This window comes from Leptodactylus fuscus, chromosome 5 (genome assembly GCF_031893055.1).
Source record: "Leptodactylus fuscus isolate aLepFus1 chromosome 5, aLepFus1.hap2, whole genome shotgun sequence".
In the NCBI taxonomy this organism is placed as follows: Eukaryota; Metazoa; Chordata; class Amphibia; order Anura; family Leptodactylidae; genus Leptodactylus; species Leptodactylus fuscus.
The window spans coordinates 96076151-96091243 of NC_134269.1; the positions used below are offsets into that span (position 1 = coordinate 96076151).

General features: G+C 37.3%; 1 protein-coding gene across 1 annotated transcript in view; it reads right to left on the reverse strand.

The window, feature by feature from the left end:
* Window positions 1–606: 606 nt before the first annotated feature.
* ISL2 (ISL LIM homeobox 2) overlaps window positions 607–15093 on the reverse strand; it is a 17641-nt gene continuing 3154 nt past the window's right edge. Inside the window, exons 3-6 of the mRNA XM_075273770.1 lie at window positions 12406–12596; window positions 7600–7880; window positions 5441–5608; window positions 607–1197 (exon numbers count right to left, since the gene is read on the reverse strand). Coding sequence (XP_075129871.1) covers window positions 1081–1197; window positions 5441–5608; window positions 7600–7880; window positions 12406–12596 — 757 coding nt within the window. The 3' untranslated portion in view covers window positions 607–1080. The remainder of the gene's footprint in view (window positions 1198–5440; window positions 5609–7599; window positions 7881–12405; window positions 12597–15093) is intronic.

The window sequence follows — 15093 nt, forward strand, 5'->3', positions numbered from 1 at the left end:
TACATCTGACGAATCAGAAGATATCATTTGGAGAGGTCTTCAAATGAGCAGCACCCCTCCAAATAACTGGAGGGAACTAAAGACAGCACTTAAAAAAAAAAAAGAGCAGGGTGTTTTTAAGAACAATGATACTTTACTACATCACTGGATTTCACAGAACGCTAATCTTTTCTGCATGGACTATGTGAGTGCCAAGACTCTCACAAACAGCTAAAAGTGTCCACCTCCATTTCTGTGAGCCGTATTAATAAGCCAAATCTAATACTGACAAGTGACTATAAATCTGTTACCCCCATATCCATAACATATATGAAACTTAAGTATAGGGAACAAGTAGCAGGGTGCCCAATAAATGCAACTTAGAGGCCTCCTAGTGAGATCAATGAGACGATAATTTTCATGCATTCTTCAGACTCAATGTCATGTACAAAGATGTGCAAAGGTGAATCTTCAGGGTCAGAAATATTTTCCTTTTTCAAGATTTCATCAGAATTTTTCTGTGCAATTTCTATACTTTGTAACTCATCTCTGGCTAATATAAAGCAAATCACTCTCCTATCTTCTCAGATTCATGTTGTAATAGGAGACATCAGAGCTTCAGAATATTTTTTTATTAACGTTTCATAACTGCGTTTTTGACAATAAATATTAATAACTTACTTTTGTTCGATAATAAAGTCCTCGATCCACAAGATAAATTACCAAGTTCACCAAATGTCTCAACATTTGATATGTATAAATATTTCTAAGTCCCATGAGTTTAGGTAAGAAGACAGAGTCTCAGCCAGTTGAACACTGCAAGGCAGATGATACTTTCCTTAGTAGAAGATAAGACTGCTACCAAATTAGAGTCATCCTCCTCTGAGATGAATCGTGGGTGAGACCAGTTCAAAAAAGAACCATAAATTCCTGTTTTCTTCCCAAATCCTAATAAAAAGTTGGAAATGTGCAGGTTCCAGTCTGATGCACAGCCCTGAAGATAAGGAGGATGTTCCTGCAGTATGAGTGCTTCTGTTCTTTGTTTGGAGTGTCAAGGGGTGTCATGCAGGGTCCATGCTGCTCAGTCCCAATGTAAAGATCTCACGTTTCCACAGGGCTGGGGACCATGCTGTTGGGGGTGTCAGGAAGCTGAGAGGACAAGGAGGTGACATCACTCCCAGAAGAGTTACCCAGAGAGCCTGATTCGGAGAACGATACCTAGAACATAGTGTGATAACTAAAGTGAGCTCACATCCAAAACAATTCAAGACGGAATTTATATGCAACACTAAAAAGAAAGTGATGACGAGTGGGTTCCATGGAATGGAGTATCAGCACATGAAAACATTTATGTTATACATTAATTTAAAATGTTGCAGTCCAAAGTAGACAATAAATAAATGATTTTACAGAAATTCAGTGACTGGTAGGGGGCCACACAGTGGCTCAGTGGTTAGCACTGCAGCCTTGCAGTGCTGGAGTCCTTGGTTTGAATCCTGCCAAGGGCAAAAAAACATCTGCATGGAGTTTGTATGTTCTCCCTGTGTTTGCGTGGATTTCTATCCTGCCTCCAAAGACATACATAGGGAAAAAAGGACATTGAGAGCCCTATGCGGGTCACAATCTACATTTAAAAGAAAAAAAAAATTCAGTGATTGGCAGCAAGGACAAGTGTGAATCCTATACAAAGTCTCTGCTCCCTATAAAGAGACAAATACCGAACAACACATAAAAAAGAGGTATAATTGTGGTAATTTATACCCCCTAATAGGGAGACAATAAACAGGCCCTACCTGTTTAAGTGTCCTTACCATAATAGCAAACAATTCAAAGCAAAACAAGGTAAGTATGACACCTTCATATATAAATAACAATGAAGCAACTGTTACAGTAACGTATCAAAAAGCTTTATTAAGTATCAAAATTGGACATACATGTAAAACACAAGTGCAAATACAGGGAAATAGGATTGGAGAAAATAGGGTACCAAGATGGAATTAGATCCCCATGTATTGCTACAAGACACCTACAAGAGGTATATATAAAATAATATGCAGTGGTAGTAAGAAATAACAGTCACAGACCGTTTCCCACAACAAGTGGGGCGGTTCCTACACATATAAGTATTGTATGCCAATGCATAAATTAATGAATGAACCCTGAAAAAACGGGGAAGTGTGTCCTGAGTCACAAGTAGCCGTACGGAACAATTTCAATACCACAAGCAGCCCAGAGTCACAAAATATATAACACTTACCCATGTGGGTGGTGTGGTGTGAGCAACCAGGGGACCGGTCCCTACTCTCCAATGGCCCGACGCGCGTTTCGGCACGCAGCCTTCGTCAGGGGGGTGTGCCGAAACGCGCGTCGGGCCATTGGAGAGTAGGGACCGGTCCCCTGGTTGCTCACACCACACCACCCACATGGGTAAGTGTTATATATTTTGTGACTCTGGGCTGCTTGTGGTATTGAAATTGTTCCGTACGGCTACTTGTGACTCAGGACACACTTCCCCGTTTTTTCAGGGTTCATTCATTAATTTATGCATTGGCATACAATACTTATATGTGTAGGAACCGCCCCACTTGTTGTGGGAAACGGTCTGTGACTGTTATTTCTTACTACCACTGCATATTATTTTATATATACCTCTTGTAGGTGTCTTGTAGCAATACATGGGGATCTAATTCCATCTTGGTACCCTATTTTCTCCAATCCTATTTCCCTGTATTTGCACTTGTGTTTTACATGTATGTCCAATTTTGATACTTAATAAAGCTTTTTGATACGTTACTGTAACAGTTGCTTCATTGTTATTTATATATGAAGGTGTCATACTTACCTTGTTTTGCTTTGAATTGTTCCCTATAAAGACTCTATAGACAGCCTATGCTGTATACAGAAATTACATTAAAAAGTGTTAGTGACACTCTGGATTACAGAAGTCTTTTACTAGTCCACATAAATAGATTACAAGTGTCTAAAAAAAAAAAAGAATAATAATGGTAGAAACTCATTGGAACAAGTTAAAATAGTGCAATGTACCAAAAAAAATGGCTAAAAAAAACAAGACTCAGCAATTAAACCCTAATATTGTTAATGTGACATTGAAAATCTTGCTTGAAACTGAAAGCCAGTGGGGCTGAGTTATTATGCTTGACACAACAGTTTCCTGATATATAAGACATGAAAAGTCTCAGTTTTTTGCATGTATGTGGTTTTCTGCACAAACATTGCAACTGTTTCCCTTTCTAAAAAAAAATGGGCGTAACGGGGCAAGAATCTAGGTGAGCCAAGGAATCAGATTTACTGACAAGATACATCAGAAATCTACTTCAGTTCCTAAATGGTGTAGATTTCGTTTCTGGTACACGAGGCCTCTCTGTGGTTGCCAAAATTATTATATACACATGATCCTGCAGGCACTTGACCTCTTTTGGTATTTTTTGGATGTACACCTACAAAATTCCTCAGTCATTGAACCTGGATAGTAGTGTGTTGTTAAGTCCTATAACATTCAAGGCATTTGCTTTATATTGAACAGTTTTAACAAGGTATGTTTGGGCCAAATGACCAGCTAAATGTTGATATTTTTGCCTTTGTGCATTATTAAAGGATTATCTTATCTTATTATAGCAACTGTAGCTTCTTAATTTCTGTTATTGTTGTGTACAAGGCCTTGTTTTCTGTAGATGAAAGTGACATTCTTTATGCTGTTATGCATTAATCTAAATGACTTAGTATTTTATAGAATTTGTGTGGGCCAAATATAGTAACAAAACATTTGGCCATAGTTATTTTTATTACCGTTCACATTTCATACTAAGTAACCCATTATTAGGAGGATACTGAATAAGTGTAATTTTTCGCTTTTAATTAATATATGCAAAAAACTTAATACATAATCAGCACTATTCTGTCATTTTTGTTTTGCAGACATTTTATATATTTTTTTAAACTAAATTTCTTTTTAGCTCATTATAAAATGACTTTTTATTGTATACTGATATCATATTAGAAAACTTCTCTATGTCGATACATTTTATCCAGTGTTGTGATGACAAAGACTGATTAGGACAATGCCCTAAAACCATGCTTAGCGTACAGAGAATCCCCAGGAATGAATACACAGATGTCCCCCAGTCCTGGTCACCTCACCAGGAGTCCCCTTTGATTATGTCACAAAGGTTAAATAGTCAGGCCATTACAGCAGAACTTTTACTGCAGCCCACATCGGCCACTGTTAATAGACAACTAGTAGTGGTTTTGTGACATTATAAAGGGGCCTCCTTGTGCACATGAGTTCTTTGCAATCTGTACTCTCATTTTTGGTGTCAACATACACTATTCATGGATTAATCCTTGTCCTTTCCAGTCATCACCACTGTTTCTCCATTTTCCATTTATTTATTATCCCTGACATAATTTGCTTGGGATTTGCAAAGTTGTAATCACTAAACTTTTTACTTATTTTAACCCTTGACCTGGCAGGATTTCTATTCTAATTTTATTTATATTTTATTTTTATCTATAACCAGATTTTTATCTCCTACAAAATAACTTACAGTATAGTTTAGCTATACAACTGGTTAACAGGAAACAAAACTGAAACCAGTGTGGAGACCTGTGACACATCCCATCACTATATTGATTGTGTCTGGTCAAAACTGGCCCATAATCACAATGCCAATAGAGACAATGGACTGTAGTAATCATTCACATGACTAATAATCTGAATGATTCACAGTTACCGGTATAAAGTCTTATATTTTGTAAGACATACACATTAAGCAGAAATGATGCATATGAATAAACCATCCATACTACACAAACTATCCACGCTATCTCTTTCTCTCTATGACCATACACACATGTATACATGTATGAACACCCTATCATCATGATGATCCAACGTAATCTATTCCCAAAGCAAAAAATATGCTGATCTGACAGGTACCATATCTGCATAGACTGCATCATCATCTGTCAAGCTGAATTGTTATCCAATTACACATGAAGAATAGAATAATCTCATATATAAATCTCTATGTGTGAATGCTTTCATACTTGACAGCTAACCTACAAGACAATTTGATAGGTTAGCTGGTATTTTCCCAAACTACTACTAATGTATAAGAATGTGCAGGAATGTGCTTTCAATTATCCAATCTGCTTCACAGTGGCCCCCACACAATACAATCTGCTTCACAGTGGCCCCCACATAATACAATCTGCTCCACAGTGGCTCTTACACAGTACAATCTACTCCACAGTGGTCATCACACGGTGTCATCTGTTCCACAGATGGGTGCCCACAGAGAGAGCTCTGATTGCCACCTCTGGCACCCATGCCATAGGTTCGCCATCACGGCACTACAGAGTCACACTTTATCCGTGTTAGTCATATAACGTACTTTCTATTACTATGTAAGTACATGTATACTGCACATGCTTTCCTCACCAGTTGTTGAAATGCAGGTTGCTCCAAGTCGCTCTGCAATGCAAAGTCGCTGAGTGCTTTCCATGGTGGTTGATAGGTCTGTACTTCCACAGCAGCGCCCTGTACAGCACTGTCATGGCGGATGGGACTTCCTGCTACGAGTGGTGTGCCTGTTAACCCTTGTAGGCTCTGTAGAAATAATTTTAAAACAAATCACAAAAAGAACTTAATGAGAATATAGTCTAGGTTTAAAAGAAGTATCGTATGAAAGGTCCTGTAATGTATATGACAAATATGAAAACATTTACGACAAGGATTCAGACTTTTGTACATAACACAACACATGTTGGTCCACATTTACTAATGGTTAGAGTAAACTTAGACAGGTAACATGAAAATGTACCAGATTTATCATAGTGTTGAAGCTGGATGATAAATCTGGCATATCTTTACACTGTCTATTGCAAGTGTATATCACTTATTACTTGGCTGACTTTGGGCCATAATTTCACTTCAAAATTTTGCCAATACCCCTTTTATAAGCCAGTCTAAAAAATTGTTCTAAAACTAGATACTCCAAAATGCACTAGATTGTGTCATATTTTACACCAAGGTTGAGTTACAATCTGCCACATTATATTAGTGAAATCTATAGTATTGTAAAATAAAAGTTTTTGCTTGACCCTATGGTAATTTGGTTTGTCTAAAGTATCCATCCCCTGATAGCAGTTGGTGTGACTGCTCTGGCCTGTTATGTAAGGACCCAACATCTTATGGATACACAATTAGGCCCCGTTCCCACGGAGTAACGCGCTGCTCATTCAGACACGTAAACACATGTCAGAGCACGGTGCTTCAAAACAGATCCCATTGACTTCAATGGGTGCTGGCTTACGCGCGCTACACATTGAAATCAATGGGAGGCTTTATAACCCATTGATTTCAATGTGTAGCGCGTGTAAGCTGGCACTCATTGAAGTCAATGGGAACTGTTTTGAAGCGCCTCGCTCTGACACGTGTTTATGTGTCTGAATGAGCAGCGCGTTACTCCGTGGGAACGGGGCCTTACTATGTTAAACATATATTGCACATCACTGTAAGTTCAGCTCTCCCTTTTATTTCTGATTTTTTGTTTTCTTTATTTTTTTAAAGCAGCACTCTCTGTTAATAAATTTTAGCAGGGTCCATTACTGCTATTTCTGCTACAACGTATTGATATATGTGATATATTTGTTGAGAGACAGTGGTTTTGCATAATTTTTACTGTGTTTTTTCACAGGTATTTTTCCAATTCAAACAAAATGCAAAGACAGTGGGGCAGATTTAGTAAGACTGGTAAATGGAGCCAATCTTAATAAAGGTCAAGATAGCTGCAAGACACAACTGATTTATGAAGAGGTTCTGGCCTCTTCATAAATCAGGCGCATTCCTATGCGCCAGAATGGAGATCTACGCCACTTAGAAATGTGCACAATGTGGTTAATGTGGCGTAGAACAATGCAATATTGGGCAGAAAACTGGAAAAGAAGGCTTGATAAATCTCCCCCAATGATTTTTAATATTTGTATTCCACATGAAATAACAATTTTGGAGCATTTTTTCTTATAACACTGTGTTGGGTTGTTCCTGTTATGGCATTTGGAGATGTACGAATACATTGGCAACTATGTGTTGTAATATATCAATGAGAGTGTTTGTACAGTCTGTCATTGTACACACAGTGCCTGACTACATAGACAAACCCTACTGGCCAAGGTAATGCCCACTGTTAAATTTACCGATATGTTTCCAGGGTCATTAACAAAGGATTGGTACAGTTTATTTGAAAGTAACAAAGCTGCTATGGAATACAAGTATTTACATGTAGGAGAGTGGACAGCACTTTAGGTGATTGTAGTTCCCTCCGCACTATTTCTGCCAGAAGTATTTAATATGTGACTGATCCCTCATGTAGTTCACTATATAGAAATCCCAGAACATATTCATTTAAATTTCTTCAGGAAACCTGTCTCCTTGTGATTTCTATTACACTGGCTGTCTGATTTTAGCTGGTTAAGAGCATCTTAGGAAACAGGAAGTCCCTTTTAAGACCCTGGTAAGCGAAAATGAAACTGGCACTTGATGGATTACATGGGTCTTGTCATCCACGTACTCTTATTACCAATAAGTACTTCACTTACAGTTTTGTCATTGAGTTGCTGTTGTTGTTGAAGTTGTTTCATGAGAATGGATTTCTTCTTGTCTTTACAACGCTTATTTTGAAACCAGACACGGATGACCCTAGGGCTGAGACCAGTCATCTCCACAAGCTGCTCCTTCATCAAGGCATCTGGTCGAGGGTTGGCTGCGTAGCATGTTCGTAGAGTATGTAGCTGCTTCTCATTCAGAACCGTCCGTACTCTTGTGGTCTTCTCTGACTGTTTGTGGATATGAGACCTAAGTGATGACGATCTGCCAGTGTCTAGCACAAAAATAAAGACACGCAATGAATACACTGAACAGATATAGCTTTCACCACTTCAGTACCGGGCTATTTTCTCTGGTTCAGGACCTCACACATTTTTGGGCTTTTTCGTACATGCGGTTTTGAGGGCTAGAACATTTTTTCACTCAAGGTATTGAAATAATTTTTGCCTCTTGTTTGGGAGGTAACACATAGGGCTTTAATTTTATGTTATTTTTATTTTTGCATTTTTTTTATATATATATATATATATATATATATATATATATATATATACACAGGAAAACGTAAGCAAAAAAACAGGCAAAACATCTCTTTTTCACATTTTTCACGTTTTTTTCTAATAGCACAAAAGACTTTCTAAAATAGTTAGAGTCATTTTTATGTAGTGTTATGCAGCCTCCTGATCATAACTGCTGATCTGGATTCTCTAGGACCCAGCAGCTCTTACAGTCTGTGGTCCCCAGCAGATGACGTCAGTGCGGGGTCAGAGAGGAGCCGCATCACGGCAGCTCCCGTAGCTGTGTATACAGCGCTCATTAAGTGCTATGTATACAGCAATCGGGAAGGCAGGATCGATAATAAACTGTCCCTGCCTTCCCTACAGGAGCTCCGACTGTAGTTACAGCCGTCTCCCCAGTTCTGTAGCTGTGCTTAACACTGCAAGGACGTATAGGGTTAAACCATAACATGAGCATGATCATAAGAGGAAAGTCTGTTTACTGAATTATTGGCCCATCTTGCCAAATCCTAATCAATTATTATTTATATAATTATTTTGCTTACTCATATAGAACCATCATATTCTGCAGTGCTTTCGAGATATTGTAAACACTGTCCCAATCTAAATTCCCTATCAGTATGTCTTTGTAGTGTGGGAAGAAACTGGATCACCCAGAGGAATCCAATACAAACACAGGGAGAACTAACAAAATCCTTGAAGATGTTGTCCTTGGCTGGATTCAAACCTACGACGCCAGTGCTGCCATTGAGCCACCATTTTACCCAACGAACTCTCACCTGCCGCCACCACACAGGATCCAAACCATACATTGACTCACAAATATATACCACAATGCATCAGCTTAGCGGCTAGTATCTCTGACTATTTACAATGAAGGCATGAGTAGCTGCTACACAACATGCCAATGTAATGTATAACACAAAACCAAAGACTGTGCAAGGCACAGACCAAAGAAAGAAGATCATTAGTACTTACCTGTTTTGATTCTTATTTTTCCACTGGGCAGTATTAGTTTATGATTTATGAATATAATAAGTGCAATAAATTTAATATTTAATATTTGTAATGAGAACTGACTGCAGTATGTCATGTAAGATACACTTGATTTTTGTCAGGAAAGTACAAGGATTTGTTCACTTGTTTTGATATTGGTCAGATAGGATAGGATATTTCCTATTGGTCAGAAGTGCCGAGCATCAGAACCCCACCAATCCAACATCCTATCTTTAAGATATGCTATCAATATTGTGAACTTAGAAAACCTATTTAATGTAAAGTTTGTCATTATGTGGAAGAAAATTGTTCACCAAGTGATACAGATGATAGGATTTTACACGATGTGACTCTTATCTGTGCACTTAAGGAAGGTCTAGGGATATTAAAATGATCACATCAGGCACGGATACATTTTGTTATGCCTAGTACATGGCCTAAGGCAGCGGTAGGGAACCTTAGGCTCTCCAGCTGCTGTGAAACTACTACTCCCAACATAATTCATTCACTTCCATGGGAGTTCCAAGAACAGCAGAGCAAGTATGCATGCTGGGAGTTGTAGTTTTGCAACAGCTGGCGAGCCGCAGGTTCCCTCCCCCTGGCCTAAGGGAAGGGAAGGAAATCAAAGAACACCACATAGGAAATCCCTATGTCTTTCTCCACCCTCTCTGGCCCTACACTAGACATTCTGATTTGGTTTTGCCTACCGAGGTCCTCTAACCCTAAGTGACCTTTTCCATCAATCCTTCATTTTGCCAACATGTCTACTCTTGCTCCCCAAACAGATACAGTTGAGTTTAGAAGGACCATCATACAGATGTGAGTGCATTCTCTTAGTTGTGCAATGCAATATGTCCGCACTGTATAAACATCTAGTAATATTCTTGGCACCAACAACTTCCTCTTTCAGTATTCAGATGAAGCAGTAACGTAAAAAGAGCATTAGCTGAAAATGTTCAGACGTTTCCAGCAACACTCAGGGACTTCGAATAAGGCCAGACATACACTTTAGATTTCAGGAAGCCATCATGTGGCTGTCTGGTGGAAGATGGGATTGTTCGTATGAATGATCCCATCATCAACATTAACAACTAAATGGCCCAAAAATGCAGACATATTAGTTGTTATAAAAAAAAAAAGTGGAGTAAGTCTGTGCAAGGTGGTTGAAGATTGGACAAAAGTGGCTGATCATGCTAAACAATGATTATTTCGGCTGAGAGCGTAACCAATCTCTTTCCGGAGACCAAACTCTGCCACCAGCCAAATGACCACTTGTAGCATCTGCATGGCCAATTGCTAGCCAATAAATATCAAATATGTATGGCTTGCTTAGGTACTTGCCTACTATAAATCTTTGTAGCGTAAGACTCTCAATCTTTATATTGCCTAATCTATGACATTATCTGTTTTACCATGATCTGGTTAGTGATTATTCACATTAGGTTGCAGTAACCTTTTGCCTCTCATAGGGTTCAATACACACTTGAATATAATAATCAGCAGAAAGAAAAAGTAGATGTGGGTGTTGCTCATAGCATGCAAATGCATCAATTCTGAACTATGGAGATTACTGTAATGGAATCCAATAGGTAGACTTCCTATTAAAGGAGTATTCGCACAAACATAATTAATTTTAAATTTGTAGATAATTAAAAGTTAAACATTTTTGCAAATATAAGTAATTCAACATTTTGCAGAGTTTTAAAGATTTTCTCTAAATATCTTGTGGTCACAGTCTGTTGTCTTGATCAGTTGCCTGTGTATACGACCATGAATGCAGAAACTTTCTAAAGTCAGAAAATCAGCCATGATTTCCTTATTGTGCCTGGGATATCGTTTTATACATGTAGTGTCCCTGTCTAATGATCCTGCTACAATAAGAAAATCATAGCTGGGTTCCTGACAAGTCCAAGACCATAGAAAGTTTCTGCATTAGTGGTCGTAACAATTGGCAACCAATCAAGACAACAGACGCCACCACTAAGAAAGTTTGAGAAAATCTTTAAAACACTGCAGAATTTGTAACTACTTATATTAGCAAAAATGTTCAATTTTAATTACCTACCTATATAGATATGATTATGTACATGGGAATACCCCTTTAAGTCTGCATTATGTCTGCATCACAACCACTGTCTCCATTATGTGTAGGCCATGGTCACCTGGAGTAAAGCATAACTTACATTCTATAAAAGGAAGCAAAACCAACCAGTGTATGAGTAACAGGGAACCAGGAATATATGTGGTATCTGGATAAATCCAGCCTTCAAATTATCTTTGATATTATTATTTAAAGTTGAAACTTAAAATTAAAGAAAAACATTAGAAACAGCGCCACTCTTGTCCATAGGCAGTATTTCAGTCTTATTCAGCCCTTAGACAGGATCTGTTTTGGAAAAAAGCGTACCTTTTTATAATTATGCTAATAATCCTAAATCCATTGTGTTCAATAGGATTTAGAAGGTATTGTTTCAGATAGAATGAAAGGCTGTAGTGAGCAGCAGCGCTACAGATACACACTGGATCATAGTACTAGGCTACACTGTGCTGCCAACTGCATATACCTACATTATATCACCAATGCCATAGGTGCCAGTTACTATATACTAAGCAACTAGCAGACCTGCACATATAATGCAAAAGATATACACAAAATGTAACAAGTTCATGAGAATATGGTCTAGTATTAGGAATGTTAACTCCTTTATCGGTTATATTATCTATATTTTATACAAAGCTCATAGCTTCTGGCAAAAGCAACTTTAGATCTGAATGAAACCAAAGGGGTTTTCTCAGAGACCACCCAAAATGTGGCCCCAGTAATGCTCTCTTGTCTCTCCCGCATACAGCAGACCCTGCAGGAAAAAGCAGCCGCAAGACATTTACTCAACAGCGGCCACTGCAGAGCAAACGGAGTATTACATGATGGCCATACAGATAAACAGCTCGAGTCCTCCAGACCAAAAAAACTGCTTTTATACTGACTCTGTTTATAATGCAAGTAATGCACATGACAAGAATTGTCTTCATAAGACAACATCTCTAAAATGTTCTTTTTCGTTAAATTATTAATATTCAGTTCATAAATAATAATCCATTTCTACAATAAAATTAGCATAGAGTAGATAAATGAAATACAAGTACCATAACAGAAAATCAGAAAATCAAATGATATGATTACATCTATATCACACACAGAAAATAAATATAAATATATATAGAGAGAGAGAGAGAGAGAGAGAGAGAGAGAGAGAGCGCGAAAGCAGGGTGCACAGCTAGTCATACCTGGAAGGTTATGGTCTGCCCCACACAATAATTCCTGGTCCCTAAGGCTGATTTCTTCTCCTGGAAGGAGTCGTCGGCTACAGATCGAACATCGGAAGCAGTCGGTGTGATAAACTCGTTCTCCAACCCTCATTACCAGCTCTGAGCGAGGCAGTGTGCCCTGGCATCGGGGGCACCGGGTACTAAACAACCTGCCCAAGAAGAACACAAATACATAAAATATATAGCAGGTATATAGCTCTGCATGAAGATGGTTCCTGCAACACATGTGGATAAAAACATTCATTTCTTATAATCAGAACAATTTTCTAAATATATTATATTATATAACACAAATACATACATATATATATATATATATATATATATATATATATATATATATATATATATATTGGTGTATATTTGTTAGGAATTATAGCAACCTTCTGATCTAATTATTATGAAGAGGGGGTGTTGTATATCGTGGCATATTTCTATCTGGCATATCATCGCGGCTATTAGGCATTATATTGCAGCAGTTTATGTTGGGATTGATACAATAATCTTTTTGTCTATGACCAATAGCAGGGATCCCACATCTCCATGTATACACTGTAACCTTACACAGATTTGTAACATGACTTGTATGTCCAGAATATCACTAGTACAGTCTATAATGTGATTATTGTGTATATTATAATTGTAGACTTGTGCTATGGCTTATATAGCAGTTTCGCCCTGATGTGCGGCTTTTATGTATTTGTCTAGATATCTATATTAATAATACACAATCGATTTCACTACAAATACTACAAGCGTATACACCGCACCAATATACATTTCTTTCTTTCTTTTGCTTTTATTTTGACCTAAATTTCTTGGTTTTTTTTTTTTCATGGTTCTGTTTGTTCTGTTTCTGTCATATCTACGTCCATATAAATAAATGAAAATAATCTCATTGTATTTCAGCAATAAACTGCATTCCTACATGCCCTAAACAGCAAAGCTAGAATAGATGGGAGCAGGCTGTATTACTCAGCACGTAGAGGAATGTTATATATAGGAATGAATGCAGCAGGCCATAGGGACATTACATTGTGTCATCACTTCCAGCCTACTGAGAAATCAATGGGATCGATCTACACATCAGCTCCTATACAGGTAAATAAGAGATATACTGCCGAAATAAAGCCTTCCCAACATACACAACTATACATTCCTCTGTATAAGAATCTTACATTTATATTACATGAGTCAAGGTTTCAGGATTCAAAATATCCAAATATATATCCAGTATATCAAATATCGGGACAGAAGACATTAGAATCATATTTGAAGGAGGAATGACTTCTTATCATTTACATTGGGCATCACGGTGTAATAGTAATGTGTGTGATCTAACTAGAGATCTATCTGATCGTATAGAAATCTGTCAATAACTAACATCAAAACAAGTACACGAGCAATGTCCAGCGAATGCTTCATGTAAGCCTGATGTACCAGATCTTACATAAATGCTGACTTCTCCATTCTTTGCACCTTTTATTAAATTACTTTACTTTCAACATTTATTTTTTAGGGAGATTTTATATGTTTTCAGCCCAATTTGTATCTTTAGAAGAAAGGAATATGTGGTAAACATTGAAAATGCTAAAACTGCTCACCTGTAAAAAGGTGCTCAAGTCAGCACCCCCCCACAGGTAACCATCACGTGACATCTAAGCCCCAGCCTAATCTTCCTCTTACAACAGTTTCCCAGAAAGACAAACCACTGACGCTTCAAGAGTTTGGATTTTTGCCATAATATTTATTTTGTGTTACCCAAAGCATGTGAATGATTCCTTACACAAGATAAATTAAGAACAATTAAATCAATATTCTTATTATTACTAATATTAATCATGTGAAAATTCTGTGTCTAATAATTCTAAGAATAAATCCAGAAATTTACCCTTCATGGAGTTTAGGCCTTAATAGTATAGGTTATCCCTGAAGATGTATGGTAAAGCTTTTTTTCTTTGTAGATTACATATCTTTGATCATATATTATTATATAGACATTATATATTATACTCCTTATTTATATATATATGCTCCTGTGTAATCTATATAAATATGTCATGCGGTGTAAATATATTTCATATATATGCTCCTGTGTAATCTGTATAAATGTTATATGATGTACATATATTTGTATATACGGTATATATATATATATATATATATATATATATATATATATATACGCACACACACGTCGGCATGCTTTGACCATACAGTATATATACAGGACTGTGTTCAGATGTTACAATAATAATGATCGTATATGCAACTTTCAGCTAAATGCTCTGATCTTGCCCTTAGGAGTAATGAAGTTGTCAATCTCCAGGATATTACTAATAACTGCTCATTGAATCCCCAGAACACAGAATAGGAGATTACATCAAGCCCCCACACAAGTCACTATGCACATTATGCGGCACCAGCACCTAATACTTTCTTTGTGCAGCTTTTCGTCTATTTTTTTCACTTCTTACAATTGTCCTATTTTACATGTTGCATTTGCTGTAAGCTTCTAATATTTCCATCCCAGTCCTTGACCTTTTCTTTACATTCCAGGTGTTATTTTCCTCCTTCGTGTAGTATTATTATTATTATTATTATTATTATTATTATTTATGTTACTTTTAACTGTTTTGTTTCGAT